The 17199-nt window shown below is 39.4% G+C and overlaps 1 protein-coding gene across 3 annotated transcripts in view; it reads left to right on the plus strand.

The window, feature by feature from the left end:
- syt14a (synaptotagmin XIVa) overlaps positions 1 to 5062 on the plus strand; it is a 37334-nt gene extending 32272 nt beyond the window's left edge. For all 3 annotated transcript variants that reach the window (XM_062439936.1, XM_062439937.1, XM_062439938.1), the window contains one exon: positions 589 to 5062. In XM_062439936.1, the coding sequence (XP_062295920.1) occupies positions 589 to 902 (314 nt within the window). In that variant the 3' untranslated portion in view covers positions 903 to 5062. The remainder of the gene's footprint in view (positions 1 to 588) is intronic.
- Positions 5063 to 17199: the final 12137 nt, after the last annotated feature.

Genomic DNA, 17199 nt, shown 5'->3' on the forward strand with positions numbered 1-17199 from the left:
GACATAATGTCAAAGTCAGAGAAAATAATAGCAGGCCCTCCAGGTGTTTCCTGATGAGGAACATTAATTCCAGCTACATCATCTGTTTCCGAGGAGGCTTCTCATCCTATAAGCACAGGCAGACGTATTGCTAACTTTTTCTACTCCATTTTTATCTTCAACATTATCCCCTACAGGTTAGACATAGTTGCATAGCAACAAGACTGAAGTAACGCTCCTTGCACCCTTTGAGTTCTTGTTCCGTTATCAGCAACACTCACAGCTGCGCTTTGTGTTTGATCAGGAGAAAACTGCATCCTATACGGTCACAATCGCATACATCAACTGCAGTGACATTATTAGCAACAAATGCTTTGTGGAGAAAATGTGTCATACTTTCCTGCAGACAACTGCAGCAGGAAGTGATGTTTTAATTCAAAGTACAAACTGAGAGACATGAGAATTTTGCACAAATGATCCTCTGCTCAAGTCAGGTGCTTTAATTCATCATTACTAGACAACACCATAAATGGTTTAGCATTTTTAAACAGACCTGTAAAAGTGTCATTTCCCCTCTAACTGTCTGCTAATTGTCTGTTTCTTGTTTAGATACATATGTTAAGCTGACCTTACTGAACTCCATGGGCCACGAAATGTCCAAGTGTAAGACATCTATCTGTCGAGGTCAGCCCAACCCCACCTACAAAGAGACATTTATTTTCCAGGTAGCCCTTTTCCAGCTATCAGACGTCACTCTCATCCTCTCCGTCTACAACAAGCGCAGCATGAAGCGTAAGGAGATGATTGGCTGGATTTCTCTCGGCCTCAACAGTTCTGGAGAGGAGGAGCTCACCCACTGGACTCAGATGAAAGAGTCTAAAGGACAGCAGGTTTGCCGCTGGCACAGTCTGTTGGAGTCCTAACAGCGACAGAAAAGGATGTGAGGAATATGCGTGAGGACAACTGCACAGGGCAGTTGTCATCCCAGATGTGTAGGAAATGGATAAGGCCCGCTGGGATAGATGTTCAGGGAACCAGGGTCAGTGGTGATGAAAAGACAGGAACAGACAACCACATATGTCACTCAGAGATGCTCATCTTGACATAGCATAAACATCTTCATGACATCGTCTTTAAAACCACTGACAGCAATTGATCAGTCACATCATTTTTTTCCATGGATTGTCTTAATGACCTAAAAGTGTCTGTAGATATCACTCTTTATCTGCTCAACCGGTTGAGCTTGAGCCTCTTCCAAGAAGTAGGTTTACTGAGGTATCTGGATGACTTGTTTACATGACTCTTGAGTAAATTATCTGATCCACCTCCAGCTCAAACAACTGATGTCGAGATTATCATTAATCTTACTAAGAAGGTTTCAAAAAGCAACCCTGGCAAGCCCCCGGAAACACTGCACTTCTCATTTGTTTGCCTTTGTAGAACATGGTTGAATTAGCTGAAAAGTATTTAGGGTAGACAGAGAAGATAGCTTTCATTTCGAGGACATGCATGGCCATTTCTCACATTAGTAAATCATTATTTTGTACTTTCTACAACCAAGACCTTTCCTTTTTTTGGAAATTACGTGAAAATTATACTTCTTCTGGGTTTATGTTTTAATTGTAGCAACTATATTGTTCTTACAACACAAAGCAAGAGTGCAACAGTGCCATACTCTCCTTAAGTAAACTTGACTGTTAAAATGTTGACAACAACCTGGCATCACTGCCCTTTTCTTGTGTTTGAATTACTCTCCAGACTTCTGTTGTTTAAGCTAGAGGTGTGGCTACATGTGGCTGCCATCACTGCTCATGCTAGCTACCCCATTAATCACAATTCAATTATTGTTGTCAGGCTAGAAACACAAAACATATCACTTTCCTGTGTCAAGGGAAAACACGAATGAAACACGTTTTTATAAACTAGATATACAGATTATAACTTTAAAACCAATTATTTTTTAGGACATGCTAAAGTTTTGCCACATCACACTGTGTCCAACCCATTATCTGTTGCATTCAACCATGTGAAGACACATTGAAGGATATTTTGAGCACCTAGGGGGGAAAAGGCCAATTTGGATGAGCCTTTAAGAGAGACCATAAAGAATTGATTTGGAGAGTTGAGTTGAAGTCGAGTTCACATTTTCACATTTTCATGAATCCCTCTCAGTCGACACTGCCAACACATCTCAACATTGCTAGAACCTCGACTTAAGTCAACAAAACAACTAAATAATTTCAGAGACATGTTTTCAAAGCAGATAACCTGACATCACTGACAGAGGAACTGTCATGGTTGATGTCGGGATGAAGTTCAGTAGTGATCTCATTGTCAGATATTTTTGGAAAACACCAGTTGGTGGAAACGTTGACAGACAGATATGTTATATATAGAAATGTGTAGTAGTTACTGTGGTGGTTTTGTGATCTTACGTTTCCACCCATGATTGAAAAGTCACACAGAATATCAGAGGAATATTCAAAGACACTTTTTTATTGGTATCTTTTGAGTAAAAAAAACAAAGTTCTGTAACAAATAATAATAATGCTAATAGGCGAGAAGAAGATGTACCTGTTACTCTTTGCATTGTTCCACCTTTGTACCTGCTCTGGTGCTATGTAAGTGCTGTTGCTGCAAACACCGAATCCCTCGCCTTATGGTTTTTTCAGTTCATACATTTCTCTAAGTGGATCAAAAACAGACACACCCTCAGAGCACACAGACCTGCATCCATAATTAGACAAGCACACACAGTACAGCAGCACTTAACCTCACTGAAGGGAATTCAAACTTTGAGGAACGAAATGTTTTCACAGGAGCCACGTTATGTATCGACAAAGTTGCAGAATGTCTTCGGGCACGTGGGTTGTTCTTTTAGCTGTGGCCACTCTCTCACTTCATTTAATTTACAGACAACAGAAAATACATATACTCTTTACTGTGCCTGTGGTTGTGTTGAAAGCTAGCTTAGTGCAGTGTTTACCAAGTGGAAGTGTGTGTGTGGTTGAGAACGTGTGTGTGTGCGTGTGTGTGTGTGTGTGTGTGTGTGTGTGTGTGCGTGTGTGTGCGTGTGTGTGTGTGTGTGTGTGTGTGTGTGTGTGTGTGTGTGTTGACTGGAGAGGTACAGTAAAGTGGGTGCGGGGGGGATGTGATATAGGTAGTTGTTGCATTTTCTTGCTGGGTGTGACAATTGCTTAATTTAATTGCTGTTGTTTAGAAAAAGATCACCCACTTCTTGATTGTCTGCTGTATACTTTATATACTGTATATCTAATATCTATTTTTGTATCAATAACAGGGAAGAAGTTGTTTCAAGAATCAAAATATTAACCCACGCAGAGAGTCACACTATTCTGGATTGCTACTTATTGATTCCATTATTTTATTTTATATTGTAGAGGAGAAAGTATAACACAGTCATGTCATATCGCTCTGGTCCTCTTTACATTCCCTTCTTTAAAACCAGAAAGGGATGTGATAGAGATGAGCCGAGCTCATATAGCAATCTGTCAAGACTTGTAGCTTTGATGCTTTCTAACAGTGTGAAACAGAAGCACAGACCTTACAGCACAACAGAGAAACACACCATGTGAAAGATGCTTTGCAGTAAAATCACTCGTTGATGTTATCATTTGCATTCAGAACAGCCAGCGAATAGTCAAAAATTCACTCTTATTTGGAGCAACAATTGGTGTTCGTTTTTTCTTTCCTTGACCTTCCATATTTAATTTCATTTTAGTAAATTAATAATCATTTCTCCCATTTAACAACCTGCAAAAAAGGGTGTTTTTGTTGGATCAACAGTAGGTGTGAAGGAATATAAATATCTTCAAAGTGTGATATATTGTCAGTGGGTGTCTGATGGCAGCCATGCTCCACATTCAAGACTTTATGATCAGTGAGGAAGTTGGTTTCTCTGCTTCTTGACTTTCTCCCTGGATGGTGAATGTAGAACATCGGTAACAAAATACAATATACTCTTCACTGAAAAAAAGCTGTTTTTTCCCCCCAAAAATATACACTCACTCTTTCCGTACAGCACCACAGATCCTATGATTAGTGTGACTGAAGTGACACTTACTTTTTGAAGGTTAAAAGCAGGTCTTGCTACCAATGTATGGAAGCAAAAAAAGGCCATAAGAATTGTTCTCTTACAAGCAACTGAATATCATAAGAACATTCAGTCACTACTTAGTACATAATGTTAAACATTTAAATATCATTACACAATATATAATTTAATAATTTATTAATTTATCTTGAATTCCTCTCTTTGAAATTTCCAGAAGATAATCAAAAATCAAAAACAAATTTTGTCCGACATTTTCAAAAACTATGTTCTTACTAGAAGTTGCTCAAATAAATGTTCTAAAAATTCCAGTCAAGCAGTTGCAATAGTGAAATTAGACTGATGAAATTAATAAAAAATTAAAGATAAAAATTTTTAACTTAAGGATCTAGGCAACAACGGACATTTCAATTTTCTATTTAAAGTTGTTTAACTGAAAAATGTCCCACAGATGTTTCAAAGAGGTGAATTCAATCCCCATGAATTCAGATGGTTTACATAGCTAAATATTTTCATGCTCAGTCGTAATTCCAACATTTAAGTATTGTGTGGTGATGTGTTTTACAACTACTTATCATGCTGTTTGTAAAAATCTAAATTATTCTGGCTTTTCTTTGCTTCCATACCAAACAACACAGAGGCCTGGTAGAACAAATCTTTAGCTCTTTGGATGTTTTGCCAATCTTTCACAAGATGTTTTCCTACTAATAAGGTTTTTAAACAATATATTTATGCTTTGCAGTATTGTTTTCATTTTCTTGAGACATTTTGAAGAGTCTTCTGGTTTTTAATGCTGGTTTTGATTGTTGGTTGTTTTTTCCTTTTAGTTTAGAAACAACCTATGCCACAGATGGCATCGGTGCCTTACTGTTTATCACTCGGCAACCTTGTGTCACAGTGTCTTAATGTACTTGTAAATGTACTTTTTCCTCTGTATTTCAGGCTGAGATTAATTTGTAAAAAATGTCTTACAAATTGATTTATGATAGAGATCATTTATATGTGATGATATTGTTTAAAAAAGAGCAAAAAGAAAAAAATGCTTGTGTTGGAGCAGTTTTTACTTGATCTCTGTGTGTGTTTTTGACATGTACCCTAAAGCAACTACTCTACTATTGATATTAACAAACTACTACTTTGTGCTCAGTGTCTGCAGGCCCACGAGGTTGCTTATGACTTACCCAGTGTTGAGCCTTTTCACACTGAGAGATTTGGGCTTTTGTGGTTAGATTTGCAGTTAAGCCTTGACACATAATATTTGGTTTCCTCGGCATCGCCACCATACAACCAACAGGTGGAGCAAGTCTTGCATTTTACTGCTTATTTGGCGGTTTGGCATATTTGTGCTTAAGAGCTATATAACCTTTTAACTTTTCTCAGTATAATTCAAAACTAATAGCTCACTAACTCATATGAGTGCATATTTGTCCCTGAAAGCAACGAAGCTACTCAGCTGTTGAAAGCAAAGAAAGGCCAACAAATATAATAAGAAGTAAATGGTTTGGCAGAATAGATACCTGGGGGAATAATGAAAATGGCATTGGTTCACTGGCAGGTGCAGGAATGGAAAATACAAAAAGATGTAATGTAATCAGGTTGATATGTCAAAGTGTGACATCTGGTCTATCGTTCATATTGGTGTCCAAATTTGATTTTGTTGTTTGTTGTCTCTTTTTTTTTTAAAACCTCGGAAAGCATGTTAGGGAGCCCTTAGGAGCAGAGTTTCCTCTAAGCTCATCATTTGGTGAGCTACATTTGTTCACACTGACAGATAATAAACTTTCAAGCCATCAGTTCTTGTTCCAGTCTGCCGGGACTTTTCTGTGGCGTAGGGCTGACTGAATTCTTGACGCCCTTGCTTTGTGTGATCTTGGAACAAACCTTAAATCTTTCAGAGCTAGTTGTAGCTATTGCAAAAAAGAGGAGAGGGAAAAAAAAAAAAAGGTAAAGAGAGAGAAAACAAGATCAGAGATATATGGTTTTTACAATTGGGCTAAGTGAGTTCTGCAGCACATTCCACAGCTGAACACAGAACAAAACGCTTAGGGGAAGAAATGCTGGAAAATAAGATTCAGTGGCTGCTGCTGAATCAAAGGGGAAATGCATAACAGATGAGAGGGGCTTGCTCCCTCCCCTCTCTTTGTCGGTCACATCCCTGCAGAGCAGATCTCCAACACACAACCCGTCTAAAAAAAGTGTTAGAATGCCTTCAGGTGATGTCGGAAATATGACAATTGGTGCATATAAATGACCCAGACAAAGTGGTAATGATGCGACATGAGGGAGAGTATAAAGGGAATGGAAAATGAACACAAGATGAATATATTGATAAGCAAATATTCTGTAAAAGTGGTGATGTAGTCATTGTTGTAGCGAGGCTGAGTGACAATTAGCCTACTAGTCGGACAAACATAGCCCAACAAAAATGGGTTAACTAATATATTTTAAAACAAAAAATAATTAGGTTAGGTTAGAGTTAAGACAATTAGTCTATTAATTAATTGACAGATTGAACTAGGAACAATTTGTAATTTAATCAGTTAATCAAGAGCATTTGGCAAATTAAGTGGGTTTTTTTAAATCATCAGTTGCTGCCCTAATTTTGATCAAAATGAATTAATTTATTAATAATTTAATACATTTTTCAATCAAAAATGCAAACAATTCCCTTGTCCAGATTTTAAAATGTTAAAATGTGTTGCTTATCTTGCCTTATATGACAGTGAATAAAAATCACAGGATTTTACATCGGTGGTTGGACAAAACAAGCCATCTAAAGACGTCACATTAGGGAATCTGGAAAAAGTGATGGTCATTTTTCACTATTTTCTGACCTATTTTATCTCACAGTTTTTCTAGACTAAAAGATTATGAATTGAGAAAAAAAATGTGAGACTAATCGATAATCCTTAGTTGCAGTCATAAACATAATCGGCAGGAGCTTCCAGTCAAAAGGCGCCACAATGAGTCACACACTGTTCACTTTCAACTTAGTGAGCCAGACAGTCGTAAAGTTTCCCAGCTGCCCCTGAACTCAGCAGCAGTAGTTGACTGGAGGGATGGAGCTGCGGCGGCGCTCGTGTTGTTTTCTCCACCGTACGTTCACATTAACCGTCAACCAAGCCGTAACAACGTGAGCTCCTCGCGACCTTCTGCACGGGGAAACCACCCTGAATGGACTACCGCACGAGCGAAAGAGCACGAGCTTGCCTTTTTTCCTTTCATTGAAGAAAAGTGATAAACAACAGCTGCCCCCCCTGAAGAAAGCGCGTGGGGATGCTTCGCGCGGGTATAGTGAGAGGAGAAACGCGCGCGCTTAATGATCAGTATTTACACAAGTAGCTAATTAAGTAGTAATTACATAAGTAGTATTCAAACCGCCAGTGTGGCTCGCGTGTCTGCTGTAGTGGTCTAAAATTAGCACCGCGGAGCAGCCAACGGAGGACGTGGTATTTATTGAGTAGGAGTTTTTCATTTTTCATCGACGCACCTTGGATTTCAGTCGTTATCAAAAAGCAAGTGTGGAGCCGAGGACGAGGTCAGAGCAATTCAAGACAGGTATGCTTTTACTTTACTCTTAAAATGTACAAAATAAGCTTCAGGTACAAAGTTTAAGTATGTAAGTCTATATCTTTTGCCACCAAAAGTTTGTCAGAAATTCTTATAAATTGTGTGTGTGTGTGTGTGTGTGTGTGTGTGAGTGTGAGTGTGTGTGTTGTGTTAATGTGCTCCAATTCATGTGTGAGTTTGTCTCCATAATTCATTAAAAAAACAGCACAGCATCCTATTTGGACCCAAACTAAATATTGGCAAGTGCACACACCTTGTTGACGCCCTTACTTAAATGCTATTCAACCATAGTTTTTATTTTATTTTATTTAGTATTTTTAAGGTTACATTATGGCATGAACAATAACTTTCAAGGTTATTTTACAAAATATATTGCTCAGGAATTCCACAGTAGTTCTGTTTAATTTTATTTTGTAATTGTAGCCAAGTAAACAATGGCAATTAAACATGAAGTATCTAGGTACATCAATCTAAAACATAACATTTTTTCAAGGTAATTCTGTGGTTAATTTACTTTCTGTTCACTAAATTGTGCAAATGATTAGATCAATCTTAAGTGGATTGATTGGAGTTTATGCTGCAGGATTAATGAGAATCGGGGCAGTCAATAACTCACTAGTATGACATGACAGAGACCCTGGTCTTACACATTATGAAGGCTGACATAACCAGCCACCCTCTTGACATTCATCCAGCTTCACTTCATTATTTTGTTCGGACTGCTCCTGGCTGCAAATCCTGAAGTGGCGGTTGCCTGTATTACTGCTGCCTTTAGAAAAGAAGGGGGTGATTTAGCCGAATTCTGTTGTAATTCTCTCCTTGATGTCATTTCTCTGCTTTCTTCGACTTACTGTGGTGTCACAAGCATCGACTCACTCTTTCAAAGTGGACTGTTAACACCCCTGTTAGACCCAGAAAGGATTAAAAAAATGTTAAAAATAGCAAGTCTCATGGAGTAAGGGCAACAAGTAAACACCACCTCCCCTCTGCCTCTTCCCTTCTTTATCTGTGGTTTTGGTGAAAGAAAGGCTCCGAGCGCAGTGGACTGGTAATAGGGTTGGATGCGCTTCACCTCCACTCACTGCCAACAACATCCGGAGTCACTTGCCAGGAATTCCACCTTTGCTATTTGTTTCCTTCAGAGGAGAAAAGTGTGCTATGTGGAATATAGTGAGGCACGCAACAGGGAGGAACATCCAGCTCAGATTAAACACACAGATCAGAGACGAGGAGCTGTAACAAGAGGAAGAACGCTGGCTTTGCGGCATGGTGGACGGGTTCCTGGCATCCAGCTTGTGGAAGTCCAATGCCAGATTCCTTCTCTTTGCCGCCTGCCAAGCCCTCCACCCCCTTTTGTCTTTATCAAAAGCCCTCGCTGCGATTCCTCTCTTCCAGTTCTGTCGCGGTGCTATCAATCATATCTTGCTCTCAGCAGACTCTTCTGCTCATTAAGGATGTGAACCTGTAGGTAGCCTGCAGCCCCCCTAGCCATTCATCTCTCTCAGCAGGGGCGCAGAGACTCACATCTGGAGCAGCATTTCAAAACATGGCTCTTAGCAGACGTGTGGTGTACGATGAGGGAGATCCGATACATTTTTAAAGGCTGCCTTTCAGCGGACGTGGTGCCAAGCATAAAATTGAGTCTGCTTTAAGTGTGCTGCTCGTACGCAAATCTGTATTGGTTTGTAATTTGCCACAAAGGCAGGAAAAAGCAGGCGTAGTAGATAATATGTATTACACTACAAAGGAATGTCGAGATCACCACAGAGAGATGTCTTGGGTGATTATAGTTGTCGAGGAGAAGGCTGGCTTCGTAGGGTTTTCTTCAATCTTGACAGAAAACACTCAAGTACATGGTTCATTTTATAGGATTCTTAAACTCCATGACATGTTTCACTATTCTGATTTTACCTTCTTTCTTCTTTTTTTTTTACATGGTCAGCACTAGTGTTGCACAATACACCGATACTGGAGAGGTATCGCAATATCCTTTCATTGTAAATGGTACTATACCCCATTTTAATAGTATCAGTGCTTTAAGAATGACAGTGTTTTAATAAGAGACTTATTTCCTATGAGTTGCATCAATGTGCGACAGTGGAGTACTGTGTGTGTGCAGCATTCTGCTTCCATTCCCTGCAGGCATAGTGGGCGTGCCAACAGCTTTTTTTGTTTGTTTATTTGTTTGTTTGTTTTTGTCTCATGTGCATGGTGACAGAAGAAGAGGCACGGCGGCAAGTAAAAGTGTTCTTTCTGATCGTCCACGACTTGTTGACACGTCCAACTTGGTAACGCATTTCGCTAACTGACAGGAACTCAAATAGTGACAGGTTAGCAAATGTAACAGATAAGATAATTACATGCCCTCAAATATAAGTCATACGAGTGTGATTTATTTTGTGACAAGCTATTATTTTCACCTTGCAATGATAATTAGTTGGCCTTAGTTTTTTTAGCTAACTCACCAGTGTGGCAGGAAAGCTGGTCACTGCTGATGCTCAGTAGTTAAAAACACATCTGTATTAATATTTTGTCTCCATTATGTGCTTGAACTCTCGTCGGCAGGCTGCCATTTAACCTACGAGGTAAAGTAGTTTTCCACCAATCACACAATCTGAAAGTGCTTCGAGCCAGACACCATTCATAAATCTCAGGTTTAAAGGCACTTGGCTGTTGGCCAATGTTGTTTCCTGTCACAACAGGATTCAAGGTGTTTTCCATGTTCGTCAGGTACTGCTGCTCCATTTAGGTGTCAGACTAACATACCTTGATGATACCTTTCACAAGAAATGTTCTAATACCGCATAGACCACATACCGTGCTGTTGAACCTCCCTAAATAACCGCAGGGGAAAATTCCTTCACCGCGACAGCCCTAGTCAGCACATTCATACAGTATAGAATTTCCTTACATAGTTAATACAGTACATGTATACAGTATATCCATCATCTTCACATCTCATTGCCTTTGTCTCTTTCTTTCTTTCTCTGCTCTGTTTTGTATTAAAAAAAAGCCTCAGCCAAGAAAAGTTGAGCTGCTTTGGTGTGTGTTTTTGTGTAAATTGAGTGTGTGCGAGGACTGCAGGGTGTAGCCCCAGACTTCTTTTTTCCCTCAAGGCACCGCTTCCCCATCATGAATACGCCTTTATGCTCCAGACAGACACACCAGTAAGGTGGACATCTTGAGCGGCAGGCGAAAAATACACTTGTAAGTGTAAAAATAGGGGAAGGTGTGAAGATACATTTATTTATATCAAAGAGCTTATGACTTCACCCTCACTGAAAAAATGCACTTACAATCTATGGTGTAAAGAGGAACTAAAAATAATTTCAGCACATAATTGTTGTTTGTGTAGTAGAAAAGACACTGTTGTCATTGGATGTCTACAACTGTATGTTCTGACATTTACATTCAGCCTCACAGGACCCCTTGTGGATCTTCTAAATGCTACATGTCTGTAAAGTATACTGCTATAATGTGACAAAAGAGATTTTCTTTTTTTTCTTTTTTTAAAGTAAACACGTACTGATGGCCTGTTCTGTCTTTAATCTGCTGCATCCACCTCTGGGAGCATGGCAGTGATGTACCCACAGAGCCCTCGCCTGTTAACCCTCACAGCCACAACAAGCCATCCCCAGATAGTCCATAAAGAAGCCCCGCACAGCCGCCCTGTCACAACACATGTGTCACCACTCAGCAGGAAGAGCGCTAGGCGAAACCCTGAGGGCCCTGAACCCAGCTTAGTCACGCCACCGCGGTCAAGACGGCCCTCCACCAACCGCAAGCCGCTCTGATGCCTCCTGACAGGCTGCAAGCTGGCACAAACACAATCTAAGACGCAACCAAAAAAATATAAATACCAACACAACACAGCGTAAGAGTGGAGTGGCAGATGGGGGCAGCCTCTGGATTGGCTGTTATATTTGGGTGTCCTTGAAAAGTGAAGTAAAAACATGAATTTAGATAATAATGTAAATCCTGAAATTTACTTTTACATACAGTCTCACCCACATAATGAAATTCATATAAGCCCAAACTAAAGTGAAAAGTGAGGTGCTGACAAATGTACCTTGGGAAGCAGCTTGATTGACAAGATCACGCTACAATCCATCTTGTCAAGCTTCAAGTTGTGTGCTTGTGTCAAGAACCACCGGTTGTTCGGACCGATCAGCGTCGCAAATCCAGCTGTCTCGCAAGGTAAGACGGTGATAGACAGATGGGTCATCCAATCACCTGCAGGATTTTTTAAAAGCCCTTTTCCAACTAGTTTCCAAGGACAACTTCTCAGATGGTTCCGTGTAACAAACCATCTGGCTCGTCGAGTTATGGACATTTGTTCTGGTTTGAAAGAGAAGACTAAATGTCATCAGCATATGTTATGATAGGCTTCTGAGTTCCAATTAGGACTCCATACATGCCTTGAGGTGATTGTAGGGCTTTTATAGAGGTGGTCAGTGCATCAAAGCTTTTATAGCAGCTCAAAAAGCATTAGTGTTTTGCAATTAATTGATTTTGTTAACTCCAAAGCATGTTTGTCTAATTTGCTCAGCATGTCCGTCCTCTATGTTCCTGTGCAACTGGTCCACTCTACTGGCAGGGGGCTAATTACTTGCTACTGGAGTGTCTCAATTTTGATTCGTGACGTACAGTGCCTCGTTGTTGCTACTCTGAAGGAGATCTTGATGTCATGAAACCTATTATCTATTCTCTGTCTGTTCTCTCTTGCTGTGTGCTTCACCCTTTTGTGCCAGCACTTGCACGCTCTCCGCCCCCACGCCAACAGGCATATTGATAGGATGTAGCTCCTCCATATGGATAAGAAGTGGGATGTAGCCCGGCTTAGAGATGATCAACAACAGATTACATTCCGTCATCCACTTTATTTGTCATTAGCCTGCCTTCTGACTGGTATTTACCTGCTGTTTTCACCTTTTAGCTAATTGTGTCTTGATCTTGATGATGTATGATGGTAAACAGATTGCAGGTAGAAAATACATTACCTCACTTTTTTCCCCTACAATTTGAACTAGATTTCAAAATGCCTTTACTGAGCCCTTTGAACCACACACAGTCATTACATTAGTAGTTGCACAAGGACATGTCTTATGTGAGCATGGGCGGGCCTGGTGTGAAACACATTTCTGGTAACATAAGATGTTAATTTTGACTGCCAATGCAGCATTACGAACAATCAAAAACGGCTTTGCAATTATTTTATGAGGCAGGGAATGCATTCAGCATATTCGTAACGCATAAGCATAGACACATTGTGTTTTGTTGAGAAATAAGGAATTTAAACAGCACACGGAGAGGAAGCAGTGATATAAAATATCAATACATTCTCCACTACACTTTTTCCCTTTTTTTGCAAGAATGAATCTCAAAAACAAATATTCCAAGAATCCAAAACTAAAAAAAGGACTTAGGCGAAAAATAAACAATGAAATGGAAACACTTTATTACCAGTTTTAATCCACCTCAAACATATTTTTTCTGTACTTCTTCTTACTGATCCCCTGACATAAAGACAATATATCCTTATCTGCTATAAGCAAACATTTGTTGATATATTGGCCACGCCAGTTTATTGGTCATTTATTGACTTTGTGTGCCCTTTGTTATTTACATAAACATCTTTTAGAGAGTCGGACGACAAACAATTAATCAGCTGCTATTTTAGGCTTTTAATTGAGGGAAACAAGCAACTTGCAGATGTCACATTAAGCTTCAGGAAAGTGTGGCCATTATACTAATTTCTAACATTGCATAAACCAAAAAATTAATCAATTATTCGAGAAAATATTTAGCAGATTGATCAGCAACGAAATAATTCTTACCTACAGCCCTTATGTCTGTATATTTACAGTTCATTTCTCTCTCCATATTTTTTTATATTGTGGTTTAGCCCACAATTTCCTTCAAACATTATGTAGCCACATGAGTTTCCTATCAACTGCTAATGTTTTTTGTGTCATGTTTGATCAGATTTTCAGTGGCATCTTGTGCAGTTACCTCTAGATTTGATGTCTACGAAAGAGAAAGGAAGATTTTAAAGTGATGCAGGTGATCATGTTACAGTATAAAAATACAACAGGTTCTCCACATGTGACAGATTTCAATGATCCTGTCCCTGTCAAATCAATATTGAGTTATGTGTGTTTTTGAGCAGAAACAGCAGCCATCAAACTAAAAAGTAACACAGGAGAGCAGGGAAGGCAGTTCCAGCACTCAAGTCCTCCAACAAGATTCAAAGCACCTGCCGTGAGATCACACAGCTCTGAGGAAGCTCGCTGTTGAGGCTCCTGTCAGCACAACCACAGGCACCTCTTTCAGGGAGACGCCCACTTATCTTCTCACTGTGGAGATGTGTCGCTTAGATTTGGTCCACCACACAAACTGTCACTGTACTCACACACACACCTGGCTGCGTGTATCTGTACAGGAGTAAGTGCTGACATACACGAGGGCTGACACTGAAAAGAGCTGACATTGTCAAGAGTGACTCATAAAATGATTTTTTACGGCTTTGTACATATATGCAGAAGGTTACTGTCAACGCCCCTCCCAATGCTCTATACACATGTTATAAATTTTACTTCACTATTCTGCCAATCTGCACCCTCACAAATGAATGCACAATGAACCTGTTTGGGAGTTCAAACAAGCTCAAAAATCATCTCTACAAAAAGTGCCAGAGATGGTTTACATTAGTGCTGTGAGTTCCTTTGCAGTTGAGTTGCATTGCTCGAAATGGATTTGATTTATTTTTTAATTTAGTTCAAATGTGTTTTAATCACTGATATTCATAAACAAATCTAGATAACATAATCTTATGTCTATTATTTAATGTATTATTTGTCGTATTAAGCCCTTCTCCTAATATTCTCAAATTCAAAAACTTCCTTTACACATGATCAGTTATAATCTTGGAAAATCCAATGTGCACAAACGTAACCCAAATAATTACTGAAAATGAGAAACAGGCAGAAGATAGCGATGTCAGATAGGGAAAGTATAGCATTAAGCAAAGTGGATTACTCAATGCTGCATTTAACTCATGTTTGGATTAGTCAAACATGAGTAAAATGATGTCATTTGAAAATGCTCTGTTGTAAACCAGATGGCAAATACATATTCAACTAAGCCACAGCTAATTTTACTGCAACATAGAGGTGGAAAAATAATTTATGTATATATAATTTGCCTACATACACAAATTTTTTGTTTAGCCACAAAAATTGTAGTTATAATAATACACCATTATAGGACTGCAGTCATAAATGCATACGTATTGTGGGTATGTGTCTTATTAGTCTTTATTTAATGTATATTCCAGATGCACCGGGTGTGTACTTAGGTCATTTATAGTTATAGAATATGACATGACCAACTGTTACCAGCACGCTCCTGTCCTCCACAGAATTCCCTGTTCCACAATTTATATGCAGTTAATAAGTCATTACACATCGCATGGTTTGTGTGTGCTGTGAAAAGCCTCTCAGGCGTACTGGGATCTATTTTGATGTGAAAACCACAGACATGAACTCTTTTCACTGCTATCTGTTCCCCTAAGGCTCGGAAACACTTAGTAAAAACCTGGCCAAAAGAACAGGGGGTAAACATTTAACACGCACAGGCACATACGCACATACACACATACACAGATAAAGCATAGACTGTCATACACATGCTGAATCGATTAGCATTTTTGAGGCCTCAGAGAAAAATACTTTGAGAGATCACCAAGTTTATTAGAGGCATGTTTCATACTCCCCCGGAATCACTGAACAAATGAAATCTTCCCCAACGTTTCAGTTTTTCTATGACTGTTTTATATTAAATGTGGAGCGACGGCCAGTTTGTGGAACTTTGAGACACTCCTAAAAAGCCACAACCGAGGGAATAAAGATAAGCACAGAAGCATAAAAGCTTCCCCATATATTATATTACTGTTTACCTTTATCCTGTTTATCTTATTTTTTGACATAAGTGGTTTGCAGAGTGCAGGGTCATAGTTTTCCCCACCTTAATATCCTGTCTGCAACCAGTGACAGCACCATTTACACCCTATAAACCTGCTGTGGATATTGTGTAGCAGTAACAACCAGAAAGTTGAACAAGAGAGTCCAGAAAAATCAGTTATTTCCTCTATTTATAGTCACTTAATATCTAAAAATGATGAAAAATTAAAAATCTGTCTTAATCAAAGCCCAAGATTCAACCCTCCCTTTGAGCTAAATGCTAACACCAGCATGCCTTCACAATAATAAAGCTAAAATCCTGTTGTTAAGCATGTAATGTTTGTCATGGTCTCAATCAGCTTTAAATATAAAGTACAACTGAGGCAGATTGGAATGTCAGTTAGTTTAACAAATGATTTGGTGATAAACTAAAGTATTAGATGCATTCAGATGTTGACCTGATGATGGCGCTAGATGGAAAGTGAAAAGATCACCATAGTCATTAGAATTAATCGTGCGTATTAATGGTGCTAATTTGTGCTAATCTATCTAGTAGCTGTTGAGATCATTTCACTGGATAAGTTTAAAATTTGACCTTTTGTTTGTGGACTTCATCTTCTGAGAATTATGGACGTTTGTACAAAATTTAATGTCAATTTATTTTAATAGTTGTTGAGATATTTCAGACTGACCTTGCTACGCTGCTAGCTTGGCTATAAATTAAATGTCACAGTCTCCCAGAGCATAAGATGACATCTTTATATTGCTTGCTCTGTTCTAATTGTCCAAAACCCAAAGATCTGTGTTTGTACCACACATCCCAGACACCGGTTTCCATGCAGAGGGTTCAATACTGCGTCGTTCGTTTCTTTAGATTTTCTCTTGAAAGAGGATAGAGTTGTGTGGGTGATGCACTTTGAATGGCAGACAGTAAAACAGACATTTATTCGTATGCAAATGTTGTTTCTTAAACACCACTAGAATGTAATCTAAATACCCAATTAAAACCTTCAAAGTCACCAAAGACACTTATTTAACACTTATTTATTGGGCCGTGAATGTCAAAAGTAGCCTTGTTTGAAGAACATTAGACAAACATCTAACATTAAATGTATGCGTCTGATCATTTCAGTTCACTATCGTCGCCTCAGTTAACTTTCCTTCCAAAATATTTCAGGACGCTACACGCTGTGCATGTTTGAGTGTGTGCGCCTGTCTATCTCAGCGCTGGAGGGAGTGAGTCAATCACAGCAGCAGAAATCATCCCTGCGGGCGACCTGTCTTCACTCATGACAAGGCTCCTAAGGCACTTATCTTTCCTTCCCTGACTCATTCCATCCATCCATCCCCTCCCTGTCTACGCCCTCCCTCTATCTCCCACCATCCACCTCTTCCTATTCTCTATCGCTCTCTGTCTCCCTCCCACAGTTTGTCTCGTGCCCTGGCACCGCAATTAACTTCTCATCATCAAAGGGTGTAATGAAAAAGAAGGCGAGATAGAGAGTCAGACAGAGGTAGGGAAGCTATGAGAGAAGGAAGATAAGAGGGATGAAGCCAGGAGGAGCTGTGACTGAACAGAGGTGAAACTGTTTCACACACACACACACTGACACATGC

Source organism: Scomber scombrus, chromosome 19, assembly GCF_963691925.1.
Source record: "Scomber scombrus chromosome 19, fScoSco1.1, whole genome shotgun sequence".
Taxonomy (NCBI): Eukaryota; Metazoa; Chordata; class Actinopteri; order Scombriformes; family Scombridae; genus Scomber; species Scomber scombrus.